The following is a 24,950-nucleotide window of genomic DNA, read 5'->3' as shown; positions in this document are numbered from 1 at the left end:
TCTGTGAGAACTTAGGCAAGTCTCTGAACTTCTCCAAAGTTTAGTTCTCCTTCCTATTATGAGTGCTACGTGAGGGTAAATGAGAAACTGGAGAGGTCATCTTTTCATCACTGAGAGGCTAAGTGTGAGACCTGAGGGTTGGTATGTGTTCAGATTTGACTGCTCTCCCAGGCTACCCTCAGATATTCTCAAACACAGGGTCTCACCCACATAGACATATACCCATGGAGACACATCTGTAGAAATACAGTATGCACAGATGCTTCTTCCAGCCTCTGGGGCTCAAGATTGAAGTCTGTCTTGAACTGCTTGTCATGCCCAAGCTCTCTCCTCCCTAGGTTGCCCAGCTTCAGCCTTCTCTTCATGCTCAGTGCTCTCACTCAGGCCTCAACTAGCCTAATAGCTTCCTAACCAACTGGTATCCTGGTCTCCAGTTGCTTTTTCCCCAATCCATTGTACAAATTCTTAAAATTAATGTATTTATACAAAATCTTGCTTTTTCCACATTAGTTGGCTCAAGATACAATCACCCCACCCCCACTCTTACATCAATTCCAAACAACTGGGCATGACATATACAAGGGCACTTCTCTGTCAGTTTCACTCTCCTTTCCAAACTCCACTTCCCTGGTTTTATCACTTCTTCCATCCTCCTCCATCCTCTGCCTGGAATTCTCCACCATTCACCTCTATTTTGAATGTTACACTGTTTTCAACATGAATCCAGGCTCAACTCCACTTCTACGGGGAAAGATGGGATGTTTTGCAGCCAAGCCTGCTCATTTTCAGGGTTCCTGCAGTCAGTCCCTCTGCACTGGAGAGCGTGCGGTCCAGCTTGGATTGCAAGTTTCTTACTGTTCACACATATTGTGCTCTTTTCTTTCAAGGAAACTAAGCTCCATGAGGGCAGAGGCCAGGGGTTGTATTTCTTATGTCCCCAAGATGTTTTCACAAAGTTGGGGCCACTGGTTTGTAGTCACACGTTCACAGAGTGCATACACAGAGATGCACGTCGCCATGTCAACTGCATCAGTGGATGATACAGATCAAAACTGGCTGGGGACTATTTCTGGATGGCGCTTCCATATTGACCTCCATATTTTGATATGGACGTTCACAATTAAAACTGGAATGCACCTGGGAAGTCCTGATATAAAGGGAACAAGAAAGCCAGACGCAAGATAAAGTATCCCTCAATGTGGGTTCCATGAAACGGGGTTGTATCCTAGTCGCTGTAATGAAGCAATGTCCCAGGCCTTCCCATCTGAGGATGCTCCCACACTGGGAATCCTGGGCCTCCTGTTTGCATCTTGGGAGCATCCTTTCACTTACTCCCCTTCCGTTCAAGGCAAGTAAAGTAATGGTAGGTGGGGGTGGCTAAATGTCACTGGTTAATGCTGGTGGTATTTTCAGATCCTGTTTGCATCTCAGAAAACCATTTACTTTAAAGAAATCAAACACACAACTGTGCAGTGACAACATTAACATTTATTTGAAAAGGGCACTGGGAATTCACAACTAATAGTCCTAAAGAATAATCTTGCTAAGAATCCTTCTTCCTACACACCGAACACCCCCCTCCCCCACTCCAATCCTCCCCTTTCCCTTCTTTCAAACTACTTTGATTCAATGAGTTCAAAATACAGAAAACTTCCACAGGCACTAATTCTGCACTCACATATAAATACATCAGCAATTATATACAAACACTGTCAACTATGAACTACATTATACACACATGCACACGCATGGGCGCACACACACTCAACCGGGTCATGAAGGTCTTAAGTGGACACAGACATGTTATAATGTATGAGTAACGCTGCAGCATTTGTGGATTTACAGCTCTGCACTCCACAGGCCAGAATCAACAGCCATGGAGGAAGAGCTCAAAAGGGGACGGTGATAGGCTGGGGCCACAAGGTCCCCTGAAGGAGAAAAGACTTGGTCAACCTGGTTGGCGATAAAAGACAGAATGGAAAACAGACCACAGAGCCCTCTTACAGGTCTGTGTCCCCTCCCTGCTCCCCCAGCTGGCAGGCAGCACCACCACTATTCTTCTGCAGACTTCAGTCCTAGGCCAGATTTGGAATAAGGGGCATTTTAACTAGAAGATTTCTAGGGTCATGAGATGAAGAAGTAACACGCTGCCCTAAGCTTTCTCCCTGGACTTAAGGCAGATATCTTGTTTCAGCCACAGCCTGCCTTCCAGGGTCTATGGGTCCAGAGAATTGGGTATGGCCTGCCTTGAGGAGCCTCCCTGTCTACCATCAAACTTAATATTCAGCCTAACAGCTCAGGTCTAGTCTTTTCCCATAAGCCCCAACTGGCCAGCTGCCATTTCATGGTCATGAAAAGGAATTGGGAGAAATAGCCTCACTTCTCAATGAGACACTTTTTACCCAGGGACAATGGGATAGTATCTGGAAGATTTCCTGACCCAGGGGCCCCAAGTGAAGCCAAGAGGTCTGGCCTTTTAGGCATCAAAGCAACTGTAAGGCTGTTCTGATCCTTAAGCCAGTTGAAACATATCCTTTGGGACTGAGAACACCCAGGGCAAAGGGCAGTGCCTCCGTGACCCCTGCACTTCAGGCAGTTTAGATGGTACCAGCCCTGCCTTTTCACTGCTCACTTGTCTATACTGATGCTTGATATGGAGGGCTGGACAGAGGAATGTCTGAGGACTTTTCTATTTCTTCTTCTGATCCACCCAGGCTCCTTCTCTGGGGAGGAAGTGTTCAGAAGTCAAGAAACCACTTATTTCTACTTTTCAGAAAGAGGAAAATGGGAACAGGCACAGGCCATGGTGGATCACTTTGCAAGGAAAACCAGAATGAGCCTCCAGGGTCACACTGGGGCTCTCCTCTCAGCTGCTTCTGACACACTCATGTGACTCAACCAAGTTCAGTGAACTTCCAAATCCCCAGTATATCCATGCTACTGGGTTCTGTCAGTATTCGAGCCAATGGGCTCTACTCCTTGCCCACGAAGACAAGTCTTCAGTGGTTTGGGGGAGTAACTGGTTTGGATGGCTTTGTTAACTCAAAATCATAACACAGAAGGGTAGCAAACAGGGCTGGTCACTTGACACAGTGTCACTAGATCCCGTAGGGTTTGGAAGGCAGAAAGAGTGATGCTAAGCTGAAGGCCTGGGTACCCACCATTCTCTGCTTGGCTTCTCTCCCAGGGCTTGGGAGGGCAGGGGAGGGTGAAGGAGACTGCTTAATTTATCATTGAATTGTTTGAATTACTGTTCATCTTAAACTTTCTGATTCCAAGGCATCTTTGGCCAGAAGCCAGACTCTACAGCATGTCAGCAGGCAAGACAGTATTTCACTGTGTGACTTTAAATGGAAACTGAGAAGAGGGCCACTCAAGGTGCAGTCAGGTCTCCAAAAGCAGCACATCTCTGCTAGGCAGCGATGGCATAAAGAGAAAGCTGTTTCAGACAGAGCAGACAGCAGTGGAGTGGATGAAGATGGACTTCCTGCACCTTTTCCTTCACTCTGATCCCAGGGTGGGGATAAGGGAGAGACGGTAGATGGACCTGGAGGTCTCTGGTTCTGGGGCTGGCACTAGAAGGAGGCTCTAGGGAATGGCTCCCAAGTCCCAGAGCCAGGAACCCCAGGCAGGGCTCAGAGTACAGACGGCACGGGGTGGACCCCACAGTCAGAGAAGCATGAGAGAGAAACAGGGCCTCATGTCAAAGCTGAGCAGGGGAGGAGCCAGTGAAGACATGGTTGTGGTTCAAGATTTAGATTTTCTCCAACATGTCTTCCAAAGGTTACTTGTCTTCAAGTTTGTTTCTAGTTATTTTAATCTTGGTTTCTTAATAAAGAGATATTAAAGTAAGGAGAGATCTCAGTCCATGCTTGTAAAGTTGGGTTGAGCATTAGCCAAAAGCCATAGCGCAGAGCCAAAGGCCATGTTGGGAGCAGGGGCCAGCCCCCCTTGGCCCTAGAGTCGCATAGACCTTCTGGAAGTTGCAGGCTTACAGCACAGAGGCAGCGATCAAGGCAGGAAACTACAGGAATGAGGGTCCTATCCAACAAGTTTACTGCACATACAGTAAGAAAGTACCTAGGTTCAGAGTCTCCTGGTTTGGGCAAATACACCTCTCTGTTCTGATAACCAGGCTCTCACAGTGCACCTGTGCTGGGCCAGGCACAGGGGTGTGATCTGAAGGGGTCTCGAGAAGACTGCCCTCTCCTTAGCAGAAATGGCCTGCTTCTGACCCCACCCCATGCTGTCTAAAACTGTACCCTCAAAAGGGGTTTCTTTGGGTCAAGAAATCTACTCACTCTCCCTCTTTTCAAAAGCAGTTTCTCCAGGGAGGAATCATTTGACCATTCTCCCCTTCCTGTGAGTCATATAAGCTCAAAAGTTATAGGAGGTTAGACTGGAAAAGAAACAAAGGGCTACCCTGGGCCAGAGGGTGCTTCCCCAGGAAGAGGCCCAGAGGAGGTTCTGCCAGAGGTGGCTCACATTGGGATCTTCAGGAAGAAAGGCATCAAAGAGAGAGAATCAACTTGGGAGAACATCCCTCTGGACGAAGGAGGGGAGACGCTACAGAGGGGGACAGACTTGCCCACTTCTGCCTGCTGCTCCCCTACAGGAGGCCAGCAGTTGGGGAGCAGGAGCCCCCTCTATCAACGGCTTCATCTTCTGCTGCCCCCCACCCCTACCATGGGGTGTCTACCCCAGCTCCTGTTATAAGGGCTCAATATTAACCAACATTAGAAAGAACCAAGGAGAGGCAACTGGCAGGGTAAGCCAGGGAGTGGAAGAGACATCAAAGATTTGGAGGCCTTTGGTCCCTCAAGTCGGGGAGGAGGAGGGGATGCTCTGGAGGAGATCAGCGCCCCGTTTTCCAGCTCCCACACGCCACTGCTTTGCAGGAGGAGCTGGCCTGGCTTCCTCCTTATCACGTCTTCAGCTTCCTGTGACCAACTGTGTCTCCATCTAGTTCCTTCCTGGGGGAATGGGAACTGTGCCGCTCCCTGCCCAAGACTCCCCTCCCCTCTCCCCACATTGTGAAAGCCATCACTCACTACATTAAGCACAGCCTCCTGGAACCTCAGCCTCTCTCTGGAAGACCTCCCCTCCACTCCTGCGCCCTCACTTTTGGCCCCAGGCTGACACAGAGTAGGAGACAAAGGGCACGGGTGGTATGCTTATTGGCCCCAGAGGGGCAGGTGGCCGGGTCTCCCTCAGGGAAGACAAGGAGGAAGCGGGGAGGGGAGGGGCCCCTAGGAGGTAAGGGGGCCCGGGGCTCGACCTTGCTTCACTGGGGAGGTGCTGCTGTCCAAGGTGCTTATTCTCTGAGATCCCAGTTAGATTTCCATATCATAGGGACGGGTGTGAAGGCGAGCTCCTCCCTCAGACCCTGCCCCTCGGAGAAGCTGTGTCTTGAATTCAGTATACACAGAGATCAGGAAACTTCATCTCATAGACAGGGATCGAGTGGTTCTGAGGCTGGCCATAGGCTGCAGTGATGGTTCCTGATGGGCTTGGAGGGGGCCTGGGGCAGAAACACAAGGAAGAGAAAGACATGAGGAAGGGGTCCAAGGGTCCCACCTTGTGCAACAGAGCAGCTGATTGAGGTTTCTCTTTGAACAGGGATCAGAGATTTTGTCACTCCGCGGGTTCCAAGGTTTCAAGCTGTTCTAGAATCTTCAGCTTGAAGTCAAGCTTCATTGCTGGTTCTTCAGTGACTGTTGCTTTAGAAAGTAAAAGTACTAGCTTGGGGCACTAAGACCCCTGGCTCTTTTCCAGGGATCACTGAGCTGTCTTTTTCCCTTCAGTCTCTGTTTCCTTATCTGGGAGAGCTGGTGGCCGAGTCCTGGAGACTGAGGCTGGGGGCAGGGAGGGCTAAAGACAGGTGTGAAAGGAGGACTTGGGGGAAGGGGTACCTACAGCTGGACCACCGAGGTGGGGATCCCCTGCGCAGGGCTGCCACTTACCGGATAGTGATTTCAAAGATCTGATTGAGTTTGCTCTGCAGCAGTGAGGCCTAGAGACAAACAGAGAAGAAAGTGGACTGGGGGCTCCCCACACCTCGACTCCCAAGCCTACCGGTCCAGCATGCACTGCAGGTATGGGGCAGCTGCAATCTTGGGAAAGAAACTGCTGTGAGCATGTTTCCAGAGCTTATTGGTAGACCCCAACAGTGAGTTCAGATCAGACAGAGGGGCCCAGCAAAGGCCTGCCGGGGACAGCGCAGAGGCCAGGCACCCCAGAAAGGACTTCAGCAGCAGTTCTGGAAGGGCCCTTAGCTCCTCCAGGTGAGGCAACAGGGCCTGTTGAGCAGAGTCTGGAGGTTCAGAGCTGGTTCCAGCTCTTTCCTTAACTCCCAAGGAGCAGCTGTGCAAAGCTGGTGTGTTAGGGAAGACACTCTCTCTGGTCCCCTCTGGCTCCAACTGAGCCCATGGACACAAAGAGTGAGACTGTGCTCAACTCTGAGCTCACAAAATAAGCACCTCTTGAGATAGGACAAGAACTTAGTATAATATAGACCCAGAAAAATCTGTATTATACTTACTTGTATTTTTATATACCATAATGCATATTACTATAATTATTATAACATATGACAGGTTTGAATATATGTATATATATTAGAAATACATATATTAGAAATTTATATTTATTTTTATGGGGAAGAAATTGTACAATAAAGTATGTTATCTGTAGATATCTTATCTTCAGATATTTACAATTATGTTTCATTGTTACTAAGATGGACCCTGGGTCGAACAAATACTGGTCTATCATTTTCAAGAAATGTTTGCACTCCTCCCTTACCCAGAGACATCAGACTATCTTTCTACTTGTCTGGTGCCCTCTCATTTAAATTTCTTTTCCAAGGCCAGGCTGTTCCATTCTACCCACCAGTGTCCGCTAGTTGGAAGTGGCCCCGTCCCTAATGCTGGCCATCTTTCCTGTGCCACAGCCCCTCCTGTCCTCGCTCCATAATGTGACATTCCTAATGGCAACCTCACAGAGTTATCATGAGAAGGAGATAAGCTGATAAATGGAAGACCCTCTGGTGAACAGTGAGTGCTATTTATGTTCTTCCTCTGATGATGATTATTATTATAATCTGTTCAGTACAGGAGGTGCTGAGGTCAGGATTTCTCCCTTATGTGAAAATTGTAACATCTGAAGGGGTGTATGACTAATAGACTTCTGGTTCGTGGGGAATCAATGCAGTGTTGGGATCTAAACCCTAGTGTCTGGTGACAACAGTACCAAGATCTCCTAGAAACTCAGTCCTGCCCTGGACATGCATCCTGTGTCCAGCTGGTCCTGGGATGGGCCCCGTTCCACCTCACTTACCCGGGCCCCGCAGTGTGCTGCGATCTCCTCAAAGGGCGCCTTTTGGAACTTCTCCACCACCTGTCGCCTCCGTTCCCGCTCCTGCTCCTCAACGGCCACGCTGTCCACTGTGGCGGAGAGCCGGGTCAGCACACGGGTCCTGCCCGCTGTTGCGGCCCCAGATGGCCACCAGCTTTCCCCTCTGCCGACGAGGGGCAGGGTGGCACGGAGGGTGCGGTGCCATCACTTGGCCCCAGGAGGGCTAGACCCTTTCCTGATTGTCAGCCCCCTTCCCTAAGAGTCGGAAAACTAGTAGACTAGACCCTTAATTGGGGCTAAAACTCCATGGAGCTGCACTTGCTACTGGGACTTTCTTTCTCTCTCTCTTTTTTTTCAGTTTGTCCTACTCAGAATTTTATTTTTCAAAATGATGATTCATTTCCCCACTCACATAAATGTATTGTACATTCCCACTCCTTTGAGACTTTAAATAAAATGTTTCCATCTTTATCAAGAGTTAACTGACATATAACATGGTATAATTTTAAAGCACCAGAGGTTGTGATTTGATACAGATATGTATTGTGAAATTATTACTACAATAACATTAACTAACATATCTGCCACTGGGACTCAAACTAAGCTTCTGGAGCAGGAAGTACTATGGGGATAACATGAAAAGGGACATCAACAATGGAAAAGCCAGGGAAAAACTCCTGTGGCAGAGCAGTCTGCGGCCATTTAGTTTAAGGCTTCTACATATTCCTTGTGGCCTCCAAAATGAAAAAAACAAGAGAGAGAGAGAAAGGTATGAAATATGTTCATCACGCCCAGCTTAAAAAGACAGAGCAGTGAAACATTCAGAAGGAGTGCCATGAATGACGACAAAAATAAACAATTGTTATCAGCAGAAAAATTCTCTAATTCGGGATACTTCGCTATCTAATAATTCAGATGAGGTAATAATACTGCATTTTAAAATCCACTGCCATTATTAAATATTAATAGGATTTGGTCTTAATAGCTTTCATTGATCAACTTACTCTTTTGTATCATACGCCACCAAAAAAATTGTCAAAGTATTTATACAAATTAAAATTCCTTTTTTACCTGTCTGATTGGCCATAACCCTCAACCAGCTACTTTAACGGCAACCATCAGTAGAAAAAGGGTTCCTGGCATAGGACACTGACCTCTGTTATGAGAGGGGGACTTTTAATTGCAGCTTCGGTAGTTGTGGAGAGTTTAGAGGAAACGGCCAGCCTCCTCCCTGACATCCGTGTGAACCACGCTTGGGAGGGCAGCAGACAAGTCGCAAACACACCCACACACACCCCAGGCCCCAGCCCCGCCTGCCTCTCCCCGGGGGCCTCCCACTCACCAATGGCCTTCTTCAGTGTCTCGTAGGTGATCTCCTCGGCAGGCACTCGCTGGGGGAGAAGGGACAGAAGTGCACAGAACGCTCAGGAAGGTGGAGAGGGAGAGGGAGGAGGCGGCAGCCTCGGCTTCCTTAGTTACCTGGTAGCCCCTTCACTTCTCAGAAGACTGTCCCAAAGGGCAGAAACTCCCTTGGGACACCCACATTCTTTCCAGGGTCTCTGGAAATTCTGTGCCTCTGAGCAGGCACAGACCCGCTAACTGAAGGGGATCAGTGAGCGATGGAGGCTGGTTCCTCAAAGAGCCACAAGTCTCACCTCAAAGAACTCACCGTCCCTTCCCTCTCCCCTCCCTCCTCCCAGAGGGTCTGCTTAAGTCCCCTGGGAAGAAAACACTGTAATTCAAACAAGTCTTCAGAAAAACGTCACAGAAAATATTCGAAACAAGAGAAGGCGGTTAGCAAATATAATCTCATATGAAAATTTCAAAAACTGACTAACATTTTTGTTCCCTTGTGGCTCAGCTGGTAAAGAATCATCTGCAATGCAGGAGACCTGGGTTCAATCCCTGGGTTGGGAAGATCCCCTGGAGAAGGGAAAGGCTACCCACTCCAATATTCTGGCCTGGAGAATTCCATGGACTGTCTAGTCCATGGGGTCGCAAAGAGTCAGACACAACTGAGTGATTTTCACAACAACATATGTGTAGGATTCTCGGCGAGTCACTCAATTGCAACTGCAAAATATGTTATCACAGAGAGCAATCGTTATACTCTGAAGACTCAGTCCCTCTGAAGGTTTATTCTTTGTACGCACATTCATCCGTCCATTCACCCGTCCATCCACGGTCAGTACTGACCAACATCAGGTGGTGACAGGGGACCATGTGGCAGTGAGAGAAGAAAGGAAGACAGATCACAGGCTAAGGGCAGGTGGAGAGAAGCTGATGGAGGAGGTGGGCCACAAGCTGGGCACTGAAGAAAGGGCGATTCATGAATGTGGAGGTGGAGAGGACGGGGCATTGCAACATGGGATTCCATTCTAGCAGACGTGGAGATGAATGAGATGGCGTGGGGGAGACTGGGTACAGACCAGCCAGATGGGAGGGGAGTCGAAACGCCCGGGCACTCTGACTCCAAATGGCTCTGAATGCCAGGCACTGGGTTGGGAATTTGACCAAACCAGCATTTGCTGATCACCTGCCACGAGCCTGGTATTTGAGGGTTACAGGAAGTCACTGAGGGACTCTGGAGGAGTGGGGAAGGGGCATGGTGGGCTGACTTGTAGACCTGGCTTGTGGCCCACCTCCTCCACCGGCTTCTCTCTACCTGTCCTTACCCAGGGATCAGTCTTCCTTTACTCTCTCACTACTGCATGGTTCTCTATCACCTCACCTGTGAATATCTGATGTTGGTCAGTACGGACAGCGGATGGATGGACAGACAAAGAATAAACCTTCAGAGTGAATGAGTCTTCAGAGTAAAAGTGGAAAAGGAAGTGGAAAAGCATGGCAGAGGGTGGAGGCCCCCACACCTCTGCTCTAGCTACTCAGCCATCCCTGGGCTGAGCTGACTCTCAAAGAGCGGGAGGAACCCGTATCAGTGACAGGGAGGCCAGCAGGGAGCAGGTGGCTGTGTACCCAGGGGAGCATTTCTCTTCCTTCTCCTGATTTACTTTATTTATCCATTTCTAAGGGTCTCTCGGGAAGGAAGAAGTATAACTATGGAGGGGACAGCAGCCAACTACACTGTGGTTCTAACACATGTGAGGCTTCCAGTGCTACAGAACTGGAAGGGCCTTGGAGGACACCTGGCTCAACCTCATTCTGCTTCTTCAATTAGCCCTAGTCAGAGCTTGCTTCCTTCCAGGGGAAGCTTCCAGACAAGCCTTGAAAAGCCCAGCCCTGGAGGTCTGCCCTGGTAACTGAGGAGTTGAAGGAATGGCTGAGGGCATGGTTGGGGGAGGCTTGATCTTGATCCCATTGATTTGTCTTTGCCCCAAGTCCAGTGGGGAGAGGCTGGGTGTCCAAGCTGCCCTCCATGGCTAGGCCAGGCTGTTTGTGCTGTAGGACCCTGCACATCTTCTTGTCCCAGTTCCACCCAGATGTGTGTCCTCCTCACTTCTTGCTAAGTTCCCTCGTCTCTACTAATTCCCTTAATTGGCAGTGAAGTGTGAGAGTCACTCAGTTGTGTCCAACTCTTTGCCACCCCATGACTATACAGTCCATGGAATTCTCCAGGCCAGAATACTGGAGTGGGTAACCTTTCCCTTCTCCAGGGGATCTTTCCAACTCAGGGATCGAACCCAGGTCTCCCGCATTGCAGGCAGATTCTTTACCAGCTGAGCCACAAGGGAAGCCTTTAAATGACAGAGTCGCCATTAGAAGCGTCTGTACTGTGGGGAGGGGATAAATTGGGAGATTGGAACTGACATATACACACTGCTATATATGAAATAGAAAATAGTATAGCATGGGAACTATACTCAATATTCTGTAAAAGCCTGTATGGGAAAAGAATCTAAAAAAAAGTGGATATACGCATATGTACAACTGATTAACTTTGCTGTACAGCAGAAACGAATACAACATTGTAAATCAACTGCTGCTGCTACTGCTAAGTCACTTCAGTCGTGTCCGACTCTGTGTGACCCCATAGACGGAAGCCCACCAGGCTCCCCCGTCCCTGGGATTCTCCAGGCAAGAACACTGGAGTGGGTTGCCATTTCCTTCTCCAATGTGTGAAAGTGAAAAGTGAAAGTGAAGGCGCTCAGTTGTGTCCGATCCTCAGCGACCCCATGGACTGCAGCCTACCAGGCTCCTCCATCCATGGGATTTTCTAGGCAAGAGTACTGGAGTGGCTTGCCATTGCCTTCTCTTGTAAATCAACTACACCCCAACAAAAAAAACTATAAGAAAAACAAGTGTACTGTGTCCTGAAGCTTCCGCTCCCTCGGGAGGCCTTTCTCCCTCCTCTTGGCCCTGTTCCCATTTCTTTCTCATTTGAGGGAATAAATGTGGTATTTCCAATATGACTCCTTATTCTCTCTTATTTATGGGTATATCTGCTTTATTTTATGAGGCAGAAGTAATAATGGCAGAAGCGATACCACATGTTAATTTAAACAGAAATTTAAATTTCTTCTTTCTTCTGATAGAAGAAAGAGTTATCTTTAAGCTACATCTTTCTCTTTAAAAAGCACCTTTCTTGACATATCTGGAAGAGACATCGTGAAAGCTATTTTTGCCTTCATCCTCTCCGTGAGGCCTTCCAATTTCCAACACAGATCAGGTTCACCTCCATCGTGAATGGGGAATGACAACCAGCAAACCTTTCAAGACTGGTTTTTAGAACATCAGGTTCGTGACATTGTACAGGAGACAGGGACCAAGACCATCCCCATGGAAAAGAAATGCAAAAGAGCGAAATGGCTGTCTGAGGAGGCCTTACAAATAGCTGTGAAAAGAAGAGAGGCGAAAAGCAAAGGAGAAAAGGAAAGATATAAGCATCTGAATGCAGAGTTCCAAAGAATAGCAAGGAGAGATAAGAAAGCCTTCCTCAGTGATCAATGCAAAGAAATAGAGGAAAACAACAGAATAGGAAAAACAAGAGACCTCTTCAAGAAAATTAGAGATTCCAAGGGAACTTTTCATGCAAAGATGGGCTCGATAAAGGACAGAAATGGTATGGACCTAACAGAAGCAGAAGATATTAAGAAGAGGTGGCAGGAATACACAGAAGAACTGTACAAAAAAGATCTTCACGACCAAGATAGTCACGATAATGTGATCACTGACCTAGAGCCAGACATCTTGGAATGTGAAGTCAAGTGGGCCTTAGAAAGCATTACTACGAACAAAGTTAGTGGTGGTGATGGAATTCCAGTTGAGCTATTTCAAGTCTTGAAAGATGATGCTGTGAAAGTGCTGCACTCAATATGCCAGCAGATTTGGAAAACTCAGCAGTGGCCACAGGACTGGAAGAGGTCAGTCTTCATTCCAATCCCAAAGAAAGGCAATGCCAAAGAATGCTCAAACTACCGCACAATTGCACTCATCTCACACGCTAGTAAAGTCATGCTCAAAATTCTCCAAGCCAGGCTTCAGCAGTATGTAAACCGTGAACTCCCAGATGTTCAAGCAGGTTTTAGAAAAGGCAGAGGCACCAGAGATCAAATTGCCAACATCCGCTGGATCATGGAGAAAGCAAGAGAGTTTCAGAAAAACATCTATTTCTGCTTCATTGACTATGCCAAAGCCTTTGACTGTGTGGATCACAATAAACTGTGGAACATTCTGAAAGAGATGGGAATCCCAGACCACCTGACCTGCCTCTTGAGAAACCTGTATGCAGGTCAGGAAGCAACAGTTAGAACCGGTCATGGAACAACAGACTGGTTCCAAATAGGAAAAGGAGTGCGTCAAGGTTGTATATTGTCACCTTGCTTATTTAACTTATATGCAGAGTGCATCATGAGGAACGCTGGGCTGGAAGAAGCACAAGCTGGAATCAAGATTGCTGGGAGAAATATCAATAACCTCAGATATGCAGATGACACTACCCTTATGGCAGAAAGTGAAGAGGAACTCAAAAGCCTCTTGATGAAAGTGAAAGAGGAGAGTGAAAAGGTTGGCTTGAAGCTCAACATTCAGAAAACAAAGATCATGGCATCTGGTCCCATCACTTCATGGGAAATAGATGGAAAAACAGTGGAAACAGTGTCAGACTTTGTTTTTTTGGGCTCCAAAATCACTGCAGATGCTGATTGCAGCCATGAAATTAAAAGATGCTTGCTCCTTGGAAGGAAAGTTATGACCAACCTTGATAGTATATTAAAAAGCAGAGACATTACTTTGCCGACCAAGGTCCGTCTAGTCAAGGCAATGGTTTTTCCCGTGGTCATGTATGGATGTGAGAGTTGGACTGTGAAGAAAGCTGATCGCCGAAGAATCGATGCTTTTGAACTGTGGTGTTGGAGAAGACTCTTGAGAGTCCCTTATACTGCAAGGAGATCCAACCAGTCCATTCTAAAGGAGATCAATCCTGGGTGTTCATTGGAGGGACTGATGCTAAAGCTGAAACTCCAATACTTTGGCCACCTCATGAGACGAGTTGACTCACTGGAAAAGACTCTGATGCTGGGAAAGGTTGGGGGCGGGAGGAGAAGGGGACGACGGAGAATGAGATGGCTGGATGGCATCACCGACTCTGTGGACATGAGTTTGAGTGTACTCCGGGAGTTGGTGATGGACAGGGAGGCCTGGCGTGCTGTGATTCATGGGGTCGCGGAGAGTCGGACACGACTGAGCGACTGAACTGAACTGAACATGGGAGTGTATGGAGGTTCAATTACTTTTTCCAGATGGATGGAAATGTCTGGAATATATATGATGAGAGTCAGAAAGAAAACAGAGCTTACTTGAGAAATTTATCTTCCATGCATCCTTAAATGCGTAGTGCAGTTAAGGGGGCCTGGATCATGGAGTGTCTGACCACCTGCCAAAGAGGCAGAACCAGTCCCCTCCCCCAGGGTTGCTGAGCTTCTCCAGGACAGCGGATCAGGAAGGGGACACTCACCTCCTCCTTCTCTGGGCTGTTCCTCGATTCCACCTCCACCTGCAGGGAAATGGTCTCTCCAATGCTCTTCCTCTTGGATAAGCGATCCTCATCTGGGAAAAGAGAAGCCTGGAAGCTAGAGTCCCCCAGCCCCGGAGAGGGAGCCAGAAGCACGCCTCCAGCACCATCTCCCATCTTCCCGCCCTCCTCCAACCCCTCCTGGCTTGGCCGGGTCCTTGGAGGGCTCAAAGGGATTTATACCCTGGGCGCTACAGCTGGAGTTTATAGAGGGCTGCAAGACTTCTCTGCCCCTCTTAGGCTGGTGAGTTTTGCTCTTTAGGGCTAAGATTTTGCAATCATTGATGAGCACAAAGAAGCTGCTTATAACCAGAAAGCATGGGCGTCGCCTGCTAACAGCTCCAGAAGCTGTCATTTGCATAGCATTTGCTCCTATGGACATTTGCCTCTTCCCTCTAAGGCAGGTATTGTTAACATTCCTATTTTACAGCCAAGGCAATTGAGGCTCAGAGATGCCTCAACTAAGGGACTCAGCTAAGAATTTTCAGGAGGGAAGTTGCAGAGAACTGGGTCTCTGACTCCGTAGTCCATGGGCGCTCTTTACAGCACAGTGGGGGCGTCTCCCACGCACAAGCCAGGCTATCTCATGGGCCAGTTATTCCCAAGGACCCTGCACTGGGGGGCAGAGGTGGGGATGCTGAGGATCTCACCACGGATTCCCAGTGTGACATCCAAGTTGCGTGGAAGGTGACAGAAGGTCTCACAGGTCCCTTCCATTCCGGCCCTTACCTGGCCAAGAAAAGCCAGAGGCAGGCTTGGAAGTGCTCGGGCAGAGCTCCTACCTGTCAGCTGAGGGATGTAGGGCACGCAGAGCCTGTCGGCATTGTAACCACTGCCGCCCAGGACTTCACTGATCTTGCTCTGGCGGAAGAGCAGCTCAATCACCACTCCGTCAAGGTTGTGAGTCAGCCTGGGAGACAGAGAGTGGGGAGAGGCACGTGAGAGCCCTGGGTGACCAGGCCGACTTCTGGATGCCCTTCCTTATTATAAATGTAATGCTCAAGGGAGTGCCCTCGTGGCCCAGTGGTTGGGATTCCAGGCTTTCACTGCCGTGGCCTGGGTTCAATCCCTGGTCGGGGAACTGAGATCCCGCAAGCTGTAGCAAGGTAACACTTATTATACAAAATGACAGAGGAGCAAAAGGAAAAAGAAACACACCTGCAGTCCCACTTCCCAGAGAGAAGCATATCCACATTTTGTGTAGGTTCCCTCACACATGCGAACATTCCCCCATTCCACAGTCCTGTTCCAGGACCTATTTTATTCACCTATTATGCAGTGACCATTTCACATGAACTACTCTTCCAAAACCTTGTGGATGGGCTACCAGTTGTCTAATGGTATGAACAGGCCATAAGTTATAAAGCCATCCTCTGCTGTGGGATATTTTGTTTTTTCAGAATATCTTTTCCTTGAGTTCCCCTGATGTTGAAAGTGATGCTGGCCCACAGACTACAGTCTGAGAAGGCCGCTTGGATCGGTGGGGCGGCTTCTCCAGGATGTGTTCCCCTGGGCTTGGCCAAAGTACCCAGAGGCTCTATCCCATACTCGATCATACAGCATGCTGAGAAAGCGCAAGGCAGGGATCATGGGCATGTGAGGGGGATTAAACTTGACCCAGGACTTCTGCATCACAGGCAGGGTCCATTTTCTGCCTGTGAGCCCACAGAAGCCCGAGTCCCTGGCCTCAGATCACCCACTTTCTTGCTCAGATGCCCTGGGTGTTTCCTTGACCATGTCCCCACTGTGATCCTCACCTGGGCCTCTCTACAAACACGTCCTCTGGAAGCATGTATGGGGCCTCTTTCTTCCTGGTCTCTATCACCTGAGGTTTGGGAGGAATCGAGAGAAGAGCTGAGTTCAGTGGGGAGAGGGAGATGCAAATGGGCCAAGGAAAGAGCTCCCGCCCCAACAGAGCACTTCCTCCCTCCCATGCAGTTCCTGGCAGAGCACCCAGAGCTGAGGGAGAAACTCAGGCCAGCTAGGACCTCGGGGCAGCTCAAGAAGCCCAGGAGGACTGCTCAAGCTGTCTCCAGTGACACACACGCACTAAATGTACTCCATAGGCAGGGGACTTTGCTCCCAGGAGAGTTCAGTGTCTTGCTCCCATGTCCTATTCCTGTTTTCTGTTTATGCATGAGAGAGGAAGCTCAGATCGCGCTGTTCCCAAAACCCAGAGGCATCGCAAAGCATCTCGATGGAAAGTGACACAGTGAGTTTCCCTCATCATCCTTTGCAAATTTTTGACAAGAAAAGTGACAGCTATTAAGATGGTGAGAAGTGGGAGGATAGTTGGCATCAAAGTATGTGCAGGAGGTGAGGAAGCCACGAGGTGACTATTTGTACTGAAGAGGATGTCAGCATTGCTTTTCCTGTCCTCCTGGATCAGCCCACAGCTGGCAAGGTCCTGCTTCATTCAGGCTGGTCTTTGGCATAGCAAAGGTGCTGTAGCACCTTCTTCCATGCCCCTCAGCCGGTCAGGTTAGCCGAGACCTAGGCTTTCTTGTTTACTTTTGTTTTGCTGGTATATTTTAAAGTTAATCCTATATATGATATCATTCTACCTATAGATAGTTCAGTATGTTTTACAATGTCTTTTTGCAATAACTGAGAACATTGGATTGTAGACTGGCTATAAGATAATACCAAGGCATAATCAGTCATTTAATACTTTTATTATGTAAATAGCATAGCAATTGAGCAGGAAGGTGTCCATATTTTTTTAGATATGAATACGGATGTATTTAGAGGTGAAACGACATGATAACCAAGGTTTGTTTAAGCATATTTCAGCAAAGGAAAAGAAAAAGAGACAGATGAAGCAAATGTGGAAAAACCTTCGTAAGTGTTTAATCTGTGGGATAGCTGTGTGGATGTTCATTGCCCTACTCACACTGCTTTTGTGATATTTGAAAACTTTCACAACAGAAACGTTTCTTAAAAGTAGTTTCAGTCCCAGATGACCTGAGAGGTGTGTACATGTGTGCTTCTGGGAGGGAGGGGGGCACAGAGGGGCAGGAAGCACAGGGGGGGGCAGGTAGCAGGCTGGGAAGAGGTACAGGATACTGACTATGTCTGATCCCACCCTGCTATGTCATGTCCTGCAGCAGGAGATGCTCTGCTGGGAATTTCTCATCATTAGTTCTCACGCCTGGACTAAGCACGGAGCTCATACAATTCAGCAAAAGGTTTTTTGGGGAAACCCCAAGTCAAGGGCTTCCTGAGCTCTTGGGGTCATGAGGACACCAACCTCATGGATGTGCTGGCAGAAGGCAGGCACCGTCGTGAGTTGGCTGATAAGGTTCAGGTAGGCAGCACCCAGTGCGTAGAGGGCACAGCGGTTGTAAACAGGTAGGTTCTCTTCATTGACCTGGGCCACATCCTGGGACAAGACAGAGGGAACAACCCATATGGGTGCCCACTCTCCAACAACCTCTCCCAACCTCCCTTAGAGATGACCCACCACTCTAGGCGACGTCTCTCTGTGCATTTGTCCCATAACCTTCTGAGGGACAGAAGTCACTGAAGCAAATGGTCCCTAGAACAATCCATGAGCTGGATGCCCATACATACTCTAGTGGAGAGGTGATAAACTCAATGCCCCACTTTGCAGTTCCAGCTGTAGCAACTTGATTGTCCAAACCCTCATGAATCCCCACGTCAAGGATGCTGTTTCCTTCACTACAGACCTTGGATAATTCTTGGAGGACTGGATTGGTTTGCTGTGCTGGATTCACACATTAAATTGACAAAGCTATGAGAGTTACTAGGGGCTAGGACACAGAGGAATCTCACATTCTAGAATGAAGACTATCATAGCATCTGGGTTGGTCTTTCAGGATTTAGCACCATCAAGAGGTAGCTAAAGAGTCTCCCTGACAGAATTCCCAGGTTCCCACCATTCAGAATATGATGCCCACTTAGCTTCAGGACCCTGCAGACCCTGGCCTTTGAGGTCTTAAGAACCTGCTCCAATTCTTAGCATCCTGGGGAGTGTACTTTCACCCAGGCAGACAGACCTTGGAAGTCTAAACCCTATCTAGTGCCACACTGGCTGCCTGAGAGTCATGACTGGGGCTTGTTGAATCTCTAGGTCCCCGAGCTTGGGTACAGTACAGGAATTATATATTTTTAATAAGTGCTTAAGGCAATTCTGAAAGCACAGCCAGTTTTGGGAACCAGGTGGCATTTAGAAAAACAAGTTTGTTTGGGGATCACTGCTTCCCGGTAGCTCAGCTGGTAAAGAATCCACCAGCTATGCAGGAGACCCCAGTTCAATTCCTGGGTTGGGAAGATCCCCTGGAAAAGGGATAGGCTACCCACTCCAGTATTCTTGGGCTTCTCTGGTGACTATCTGGGTTTGATCCCTGGTTTGGGAAGATCGCCTGGAGGAGAGCATGGCAACCCACTCCAGTATTCTTGCCTAGAGAATCTCCATGGACAGAGGAGCTGGGCGGGCTACAGTCCATAGGGTCACAAAGAGTTGGACTAAGAGTTGGACTGAGTGACTAAGCATAGCACCAGGCTATGAGTATTCTCTTGGTGATCCATGAAGTCTCATTCAGACCTTGCAAGAGACCTGAAATACTAGGGGTGAAGTGATATTTTTGAAAGATCCTGTTCCCTGGGTCTCCTTTACTCTGAGGATGGGTCAAAGCCATGAATTCAGCATTCTTTGGTGGTTACCCCAGCAGGACCATGGTTTGTGGTGTTCAGAGGAATGGCTGACTAAGGCTGCAACATACCTGGGCTCCAAAACACAATAGTTAAAACAGTGACCACTTGGCACTCTCATTAGTGCTTGGCCCAAACAGGTCCCCTCCCCTGACCCTAACCTCTGTGTCCTGCCCACAACAGGCCCCACCTGGACAGCCAGCACTAGGCGGATGAGGTCCACCACCACCTCCTCATTGGCCAGCTCGATGCTGATGAGTGCCAGCAGGCCGTAGAGTGCCTCGTAGTGCTTCTGTATGTTCGTTTCCTCCTTACAGCTCAGGTAGATGTGTCTGTAGAGCTGCTGGGAGTGCTAGAGAAGTGGGGGAGGGTGGGAGCAAGGCCATGGTGGATGGGGACAGGAGGGGCCAGGGGCATGGAAGAGCAGTCTGAAGGGGGTGACGTGGCTCCACCTCCTTCCTTCTGTACCCCTTCTCCGCCCTCAGGGACAGGATACCTTTAAAGCAGACCCCAGTGGAATGGAGCACACACAGGAATATGTGCTTAGGGAAGGTGGGGCCAGTGAAACCAGCAACAAAGGCTGCTGCCCAAACACAGGGGAAGATGGTCAAGTGATGGTCCTCCTCTGGCTTGGGATGAGTATGACCTGGGGGCTTGATTCCCTAGAGGGGTGGGCCGGTCATCCTGACTAATCATAGTCAGAGAGGAGGAAGCGGGCTCTACAGGCATGGCCAGTGGCGACTTGGGGGCTGGAAGGCTGGAGTTCACAGGGCCTGACCCACCGAGGTTTCATTGTGTCTTGAGGTCACGCTTGCTAACCTTCTTCATGAAGATGGTGTCCTGCCGGGAGCACTTGTCCACTTTCAGCTTCAGGACAGAGATGTCACTGAGGGTGCTGCGAGGGGATGTGAGGGGTCACCTGAGCCCTGCTGTGAGGCCAGCAGGGCTCATGTGGTATCACTGGGCTCTGCCCCCGCCCTTAGTTGTATCAATGTCTCCCCGTGTCCTCCCACCCTGGTTCTTAGCCTGATCGCTACTTTCTCTCCAGTTCTCAGGCTCCTGTCTCTTTTTTCCTTAAATACTGATCCAGAGTATCTTCTTCCTCACTTTCTTTCCTCCCTTTCAGCCCCCAGTCTACTGATAACCCTGCATCCTCTTCTTCCCTTCCTACCAAAGAGCTCCGGTGAGTACCTGCTCTTTATCTCCCAAATCTCCACTCCCTCCCTTGCTCCCTTAGACACAAGCACCCTTTCAGTCTCCTTCCCTCGCAAGAACCCTGGGTCCACGTCCATGGTCAACTCCCTGGTGAGGGGTCCCCAGTGAAGATCTGCATTGTCCTCCCACTTAAGGGTGAGACCCTAATGGGAGCTTTCTCCCCCATCACATATCAAATTGGGGGGGGAGACCCTAAGTTCACCTGATGGTAGAGAACTTGTGACGGTTGCCATGACGATCAATGAAACTGATGAGAATCTCTAGAACGAAGAGACGGATCTCTGCATCCTCCATGAGGGCAGTGGAGAGAAGGCGGTCAAGGAAGTTGCTGGGCAAAGCAGACATCATGTTGTTGCTCTGGAAGCCAGTGGATACCTGCAAGGGAGCCTGGGATCGCATGCCTAGGAACACTGGTACTCCTGGCAGCAGTGCAGAGATGGAGAAACAGCCAGCAGGAGCTGGGTCCCAAGCAGCCATCCTCTCTAAACATCTCCCAGTCCAGTTCCCCCTGTCCTTCACCTTAGGCAGCTTTGGGGAACCCTCCAACATCTACTGAGGCAACCTGCTCAGCTCAGTTTAGCTGAGCAGATGGGGACAGTATCCAGGGACATTAAGCTGCTAAAAGCAAGCAGAGGATGAGCACTGGAGGGGAGCAAGAAGCCAGAGAGTATCTGAACCTAAAGTTCCAACCCATTAAGGCACACATGGTGAATGTCCACCATAAACACACTTCATCAGGAGCACAAACAGCCACAGAGAAAAGGGGAGATAGCGGAAGAACTTACAGCTGGGCTGACGAATTAGAAACCACAGACATAGTCACAGTCAGAGAACACACATAAGAGTTTGTTTACACCTCTTCTAGCTAGGCCATGATGGTGATCTTTGGATTAAAGCCTGTTGGCATACTGAGACATCCCATCCGTGATGTTGTCAAAAAGCAAGCAGACAGATTTACTGTTAAGTCCATATTGCAAAACAATGCCTTTGATGATTCAGCAGGCCCTTGAGGCTCTGGTAAAGCCTGGTGGCATCAGTGTTCACTGAAGGGGGATGTATTTAAGGTGTGTCCCCAACCATCACCTTGGTAAGATGCTGGGTACAAATTAACGAGGGGAAACTCAGCAAAGAAATGGCCGGAATATATAGACCAAGGTAGCCAGGTGTGGGTGTCAGTAGGAAAAGCCTTTATAATAAGGGGTGACATGAAAGGTGTGGGCTGGGAAGGGGGGACGGAAGGCCTGATCAGGAGTGAGGGGGCTGTGCTGACTAGTGTGGTTAGCACAGAGACAGGTTGAGGGGTGACATGGAGATTCTAGGGAGGGAATGGGTACTGAGGGCCTTCCAATTTCAATCTGAGAAGTTTGAAATCTGGATGTACATCAATTGGAAACTGAGATCTACACTTTAACAAGGAGCAATCCATGAGGAACAACATTTCTAGAAAATTCTTCTTGGTTGTATTTAACATAGGTAAGGAGGGAGGGGGAGAAAGTAGTGGCAACCCGCTTCAGTACTCTTGCCTGGCAAATCCCATGAACGGAGGACTGCAGCCCATGGGGTCGTTAGGAGTCAACTGAGCGACTTCACTTTCACTTTTCACTTTCATGCTTTGCAGAAGGAAATGGCAACCCACTCCAATGTTCTTGCCTGGAAAATTCCAGGGACGGGGGAGCCTGGTGGGCTGCCGTCTATGGGGTCGCACAGAGTCAGACACGACTGAAGCTACTTAGCAGCAGCAGCAAGGAGGGAGGGAGAAACCAAGAGAGTAATCTAGTTGCAAAATGTCCAGAGTTTAGGCCAGAGCTGTTCACAAAAATACCTGTGGCGCTTGTTACAAATACACATTCTAGGACCTCACTCAAACTGATGGTTCAAAGTCTCTAGGAAATCTATATATTAAACAAGTTGGTCATAGGAATGGCATTTGAGAACAATAAATCTAGGCTCCAGTGATGGCTGCAAAGATGGAAAGAAGACAAATGCAAAAATATTGCTAAGTGGAGGGTGGGGGCGGAGACTCCCTGGTGATCCAGTGGTTAGTTAGCACTTGGCACTTTCACTTTTGGGTCCCAGGTTCAATTCCTGGTCAGGGAAATAAAATCTTGCAAGCCATGTTGCATGGCCAAAAAAAATTTTAAATTAATTTTAAAATTAAATTACCTAAAATAATTACAGTTACTATTTTTAAAAAACTGATAAAGGGAAAGATGGTGCCTGGGAGCCTGAGGTGGGCATAAATGCCAAGGGAGAAACAGGTGGAGGGCACCTGGTGAGGTACTTGGAAGGAGAAAGGGCAGGAACCAGTAGATTTCATCTCAATACAGAGATAAGGTTTGAGTGACAAGACCACCAGTAGCTGAGAAGGTACCTTTGTGAAAGTAAGAATCAGGTGTCCTGCCTGCTCTGGATAACCCAGCCTTGTGGGTGCCCAGCCTGCCTAGCGAGTGGAACACAGGTTAGATTTCAGTCTCCTGCTCACTTCTTTGGCTGGGCGTGTTTGTGCAGTGTGCAACCTGCAGAGCAGAAAGTGGCAGCCTTCTCTTGGTCCCTTGGAAGGAGCTGCCTCTGCAGAGGCAGCGCAGGAATGGGGACAGGAGAGGCTTACCTGAAGGAGGGATTTCAGCAGCATAATCTGGGTAAGTCGGTTCCTGTTCTCCCTGTAGATTAGAGATACAGAAGATCACCAGGATGGTGGTACAGATATAGAAGACCCCACACTTGTGTTCCCAGTTCTCTCTTGTGATTAGATTCTCCATGAGGCTAAACTTGTTGGGTTACCCAGGACAGTGACTTCCAGAGGAAGGACGCCAACCAGCTAGTGGTAAAGAACCAGCCTGTCAGTGCAGGAGACATAAAGAGATGCAGGTTCAATCCCTGGGTCAGGAAGATCCCCTGGAGAACGGCACGGCGACCCACTCCAGTATTCTTGCCTGGAGAATCTCCATGGACAGAGAAGCCTGGTGGGCTACAGTCCATGGGGTCACAAAGAATAGCACACGACTGAAGCGATTTAGCACACACAGCCCTCAAGGTGGGAGATTGTTACTGATGGGACAGTCAGTGGAGTTATGTAGGATCCAAAGGCCCACGAAAGGCCGTGGAGGGATTTGAGAGCAGAATGAGAGAAGACATGTGAGGGCAGAGAAGGGAGAGAGCCCAGAAACATGGGAAGGGGGGTTGGTGGAATCCACGAAGGGAGAAGCAGCAGGGCAGACTCACCCAGTCCTCCCGGCCTCCATGGGGTGGTGCAGGGAAGGCAGCGGAACCTTGCTCATGATGAAGAGGATCACCTCGGAGCGCTGGTAAGTAGGCAATGTGCTGGCAAAGGAGCCTGCAGGGAAATGACAGAGGAGAGGGCTGGCTCTGGTAAGGCCGGCAGCTGCGGGGGGTCACTGCTCAGCCTTTCTGCCAAACAAACTACTGTGAGGAGTGCCAGCTGACTCTTCCAGGCTCCTTTCCCTTGACCTCTTATGCCCGTGGCTGTGGTGAAGGTCTGTGGGACCTAGAGGGGACGCCCCAGTGGCACTGGAACAGGAAGACTCTGAGTCCTTACAATCACGTGTGGACTTCAGAGTTCTCCCCTTCCATATCCGTGTGCATACCCACAGCTTTCTCCCTGTCCTCTTTCCTTCTTTTTGTCTTTCTTTCTCTCCCCTCCCCTCCAATGCTTTGGCCACCTGATGCGAAGAGCTGACTCATTTGAAAAGACCCTGATGCTGGGAAAGATTGAGGGCAGGAGGAGAAGGGGACGACAGAAGATGAGATGGTTGGATGGTATCACCAACTCAATGGACATGAGTTTGGGTAAACTCTGGGAATTGGTGATGGACAGGGAGGCCTGGCGAGCTGTGGTTCATGGGGACACAAAGAGTCGGACATGACTGAGCGACTGAACTGAACTGAACCCCTCCAATCGCTCAAATGTGGAAGGATCAGGCAGGCCTAATGGGGACTAGGGTGCAAGAAGAGTTCGCCTCTCTTAGCCTCTGATCTGAACTCCAGGCTGAGAAACCCAGAGAGATTGTTCGGTGATCTAACTCAGGCCTGGCCCCAGGGACGCTGTGAGCTGTGTGCACCGTGGGCCGACTCCACTTCTTCCAGTGTCCCTGCATTAAGACGAAGTGCGAGCGTGTGTGCTTAGTCCCTCAGCCGTGTCCGACTCTTTTTGACTCCGTGGACAGCGGTCCACCAGGAGCCTCTGTCCATGAGGATTCTCCAGGCAAGAATACTGGAGTGGGCTGCCATGACCTTCTTCAGGTGATCTTCCCCAACCCAGGGATCGAACCCAGGTCTCCTGCATTGTAGGCGGATTCTTTACCAGCTGAGCTACCAGGGAAGCCCTAACGCGATGTTGAGTGGATGACAAACCTACAACGCCAGGGACTAACATCCTTGGGGGAATGGGGACCGTCCATATGCCCCTCCTTCAGCAGGCCTGGCCCGGGCGCCCCCCGCCCCCCTACGCAGTCCCGGACCCCGCCCCTCCCAGGCCCCGCCCCCACCCCGCCCTTCCCAGGGCCCACCTATGGTCTTGATGACTGCCTCCTGGAACATGCGCTCTTCGTGTTCCTTGATGATCTTGGTGCCGAGGCTGATGGCCCCGTCGTAACTCCCGGTCAGAGCGTAGTCAATACTGAGCCGCAGCTGCCTCAGCAGAGTGTTGAACATCTCCAGCACCGTGGGCCCTGAGCGCAGCGGGGTGGGAGACCTGACATCTGGGGCTGGCACTCCT

At 49.4% G+C, this 24,950-nt stretch overlaps 1 protein-coding gene across 1 annotated transcript in view; it reads right to left on the bottom strand.

The window, feature by feature from the left end:
- Window positions 1-1,468: 1,468 nt before the first annotated feature.
- EFR3B (EFR3 homolog B) overlaps window positions 1,469-24,950 on the bottom strand; it is a 101,392-nt gene continuing 77,910 nt past the window's right edge. The window contains exons 10-23 of the mRNA XM_055400291.2: window positions 24,742-24,903; window positions 23,438-23,549; window positions 22,824-22,875; window positions 20,418-20,590; window positions 19,820-19,895; window positions 19,191-19,352; window positions 17,577-17,708; window positions 16,084-16,151; window positions 15,109-15,236; window positions 14,270-14,361; window positions 8,699-8,747; window positions 7,339-7,445; window positions 5,964-6,013; window positions 1,469-5,521 (exon numbers count right to left, since the gene is read on the bottom strand). Coding sequence (XP_055256266.1) covers window positions 5,416-5,521; window positions 5,964-6,013; window positions 7,339-7,445; window positions 8,699-8,747; window positions 14,270-14,361; window positions 15,109-15,236; window positions 16,084-16,151; window positions 17,577-17,708; window positions 19,191-19,352; window positions 19,820-19,895; window positions 20,418-20,590; window positions 22,824-22,875; window positions 23,438-23,549; window positions 24,742-24,903 — 1,469 coding nt within the window. The 3' untranslated portion in view covers window positions 1,469-5,415. The remainder of the gene's footprint in view (window positions 5,522-5,963; window positions 6,014-7,338; window positions 7,446-8,698; window positions 8,748-14,269; window positions 14,362-15,108; window positions 15,237-16,083; window positions 16,152-17,576; window positions 17,709-19,190; window positions 19,353-19,819; window positions 19,896-20,417; window positions 20,591-22,823; window positions 22,876-23,437; window positions 23,550-24,741; window positions 24,904-24,950) is intronic.

Source organism: Moschus berezovskii, chromosome 11 (assembly GCF_049115385.1).
Source record: "Moschus berezovskii isolate FMDL1 chromosome 11, NW_MosBer_1.0, whole genome shotgun sequence".
Lineage (NCBI taxonomy): Eukaryota > Metazoa > Chordata > Mammalia > Artiodactyla > Moschidae > Moschus > Moschus berezovskii.
This window is presented reverse-complemented; position numbering and strand designations above follow the sequence as displayed.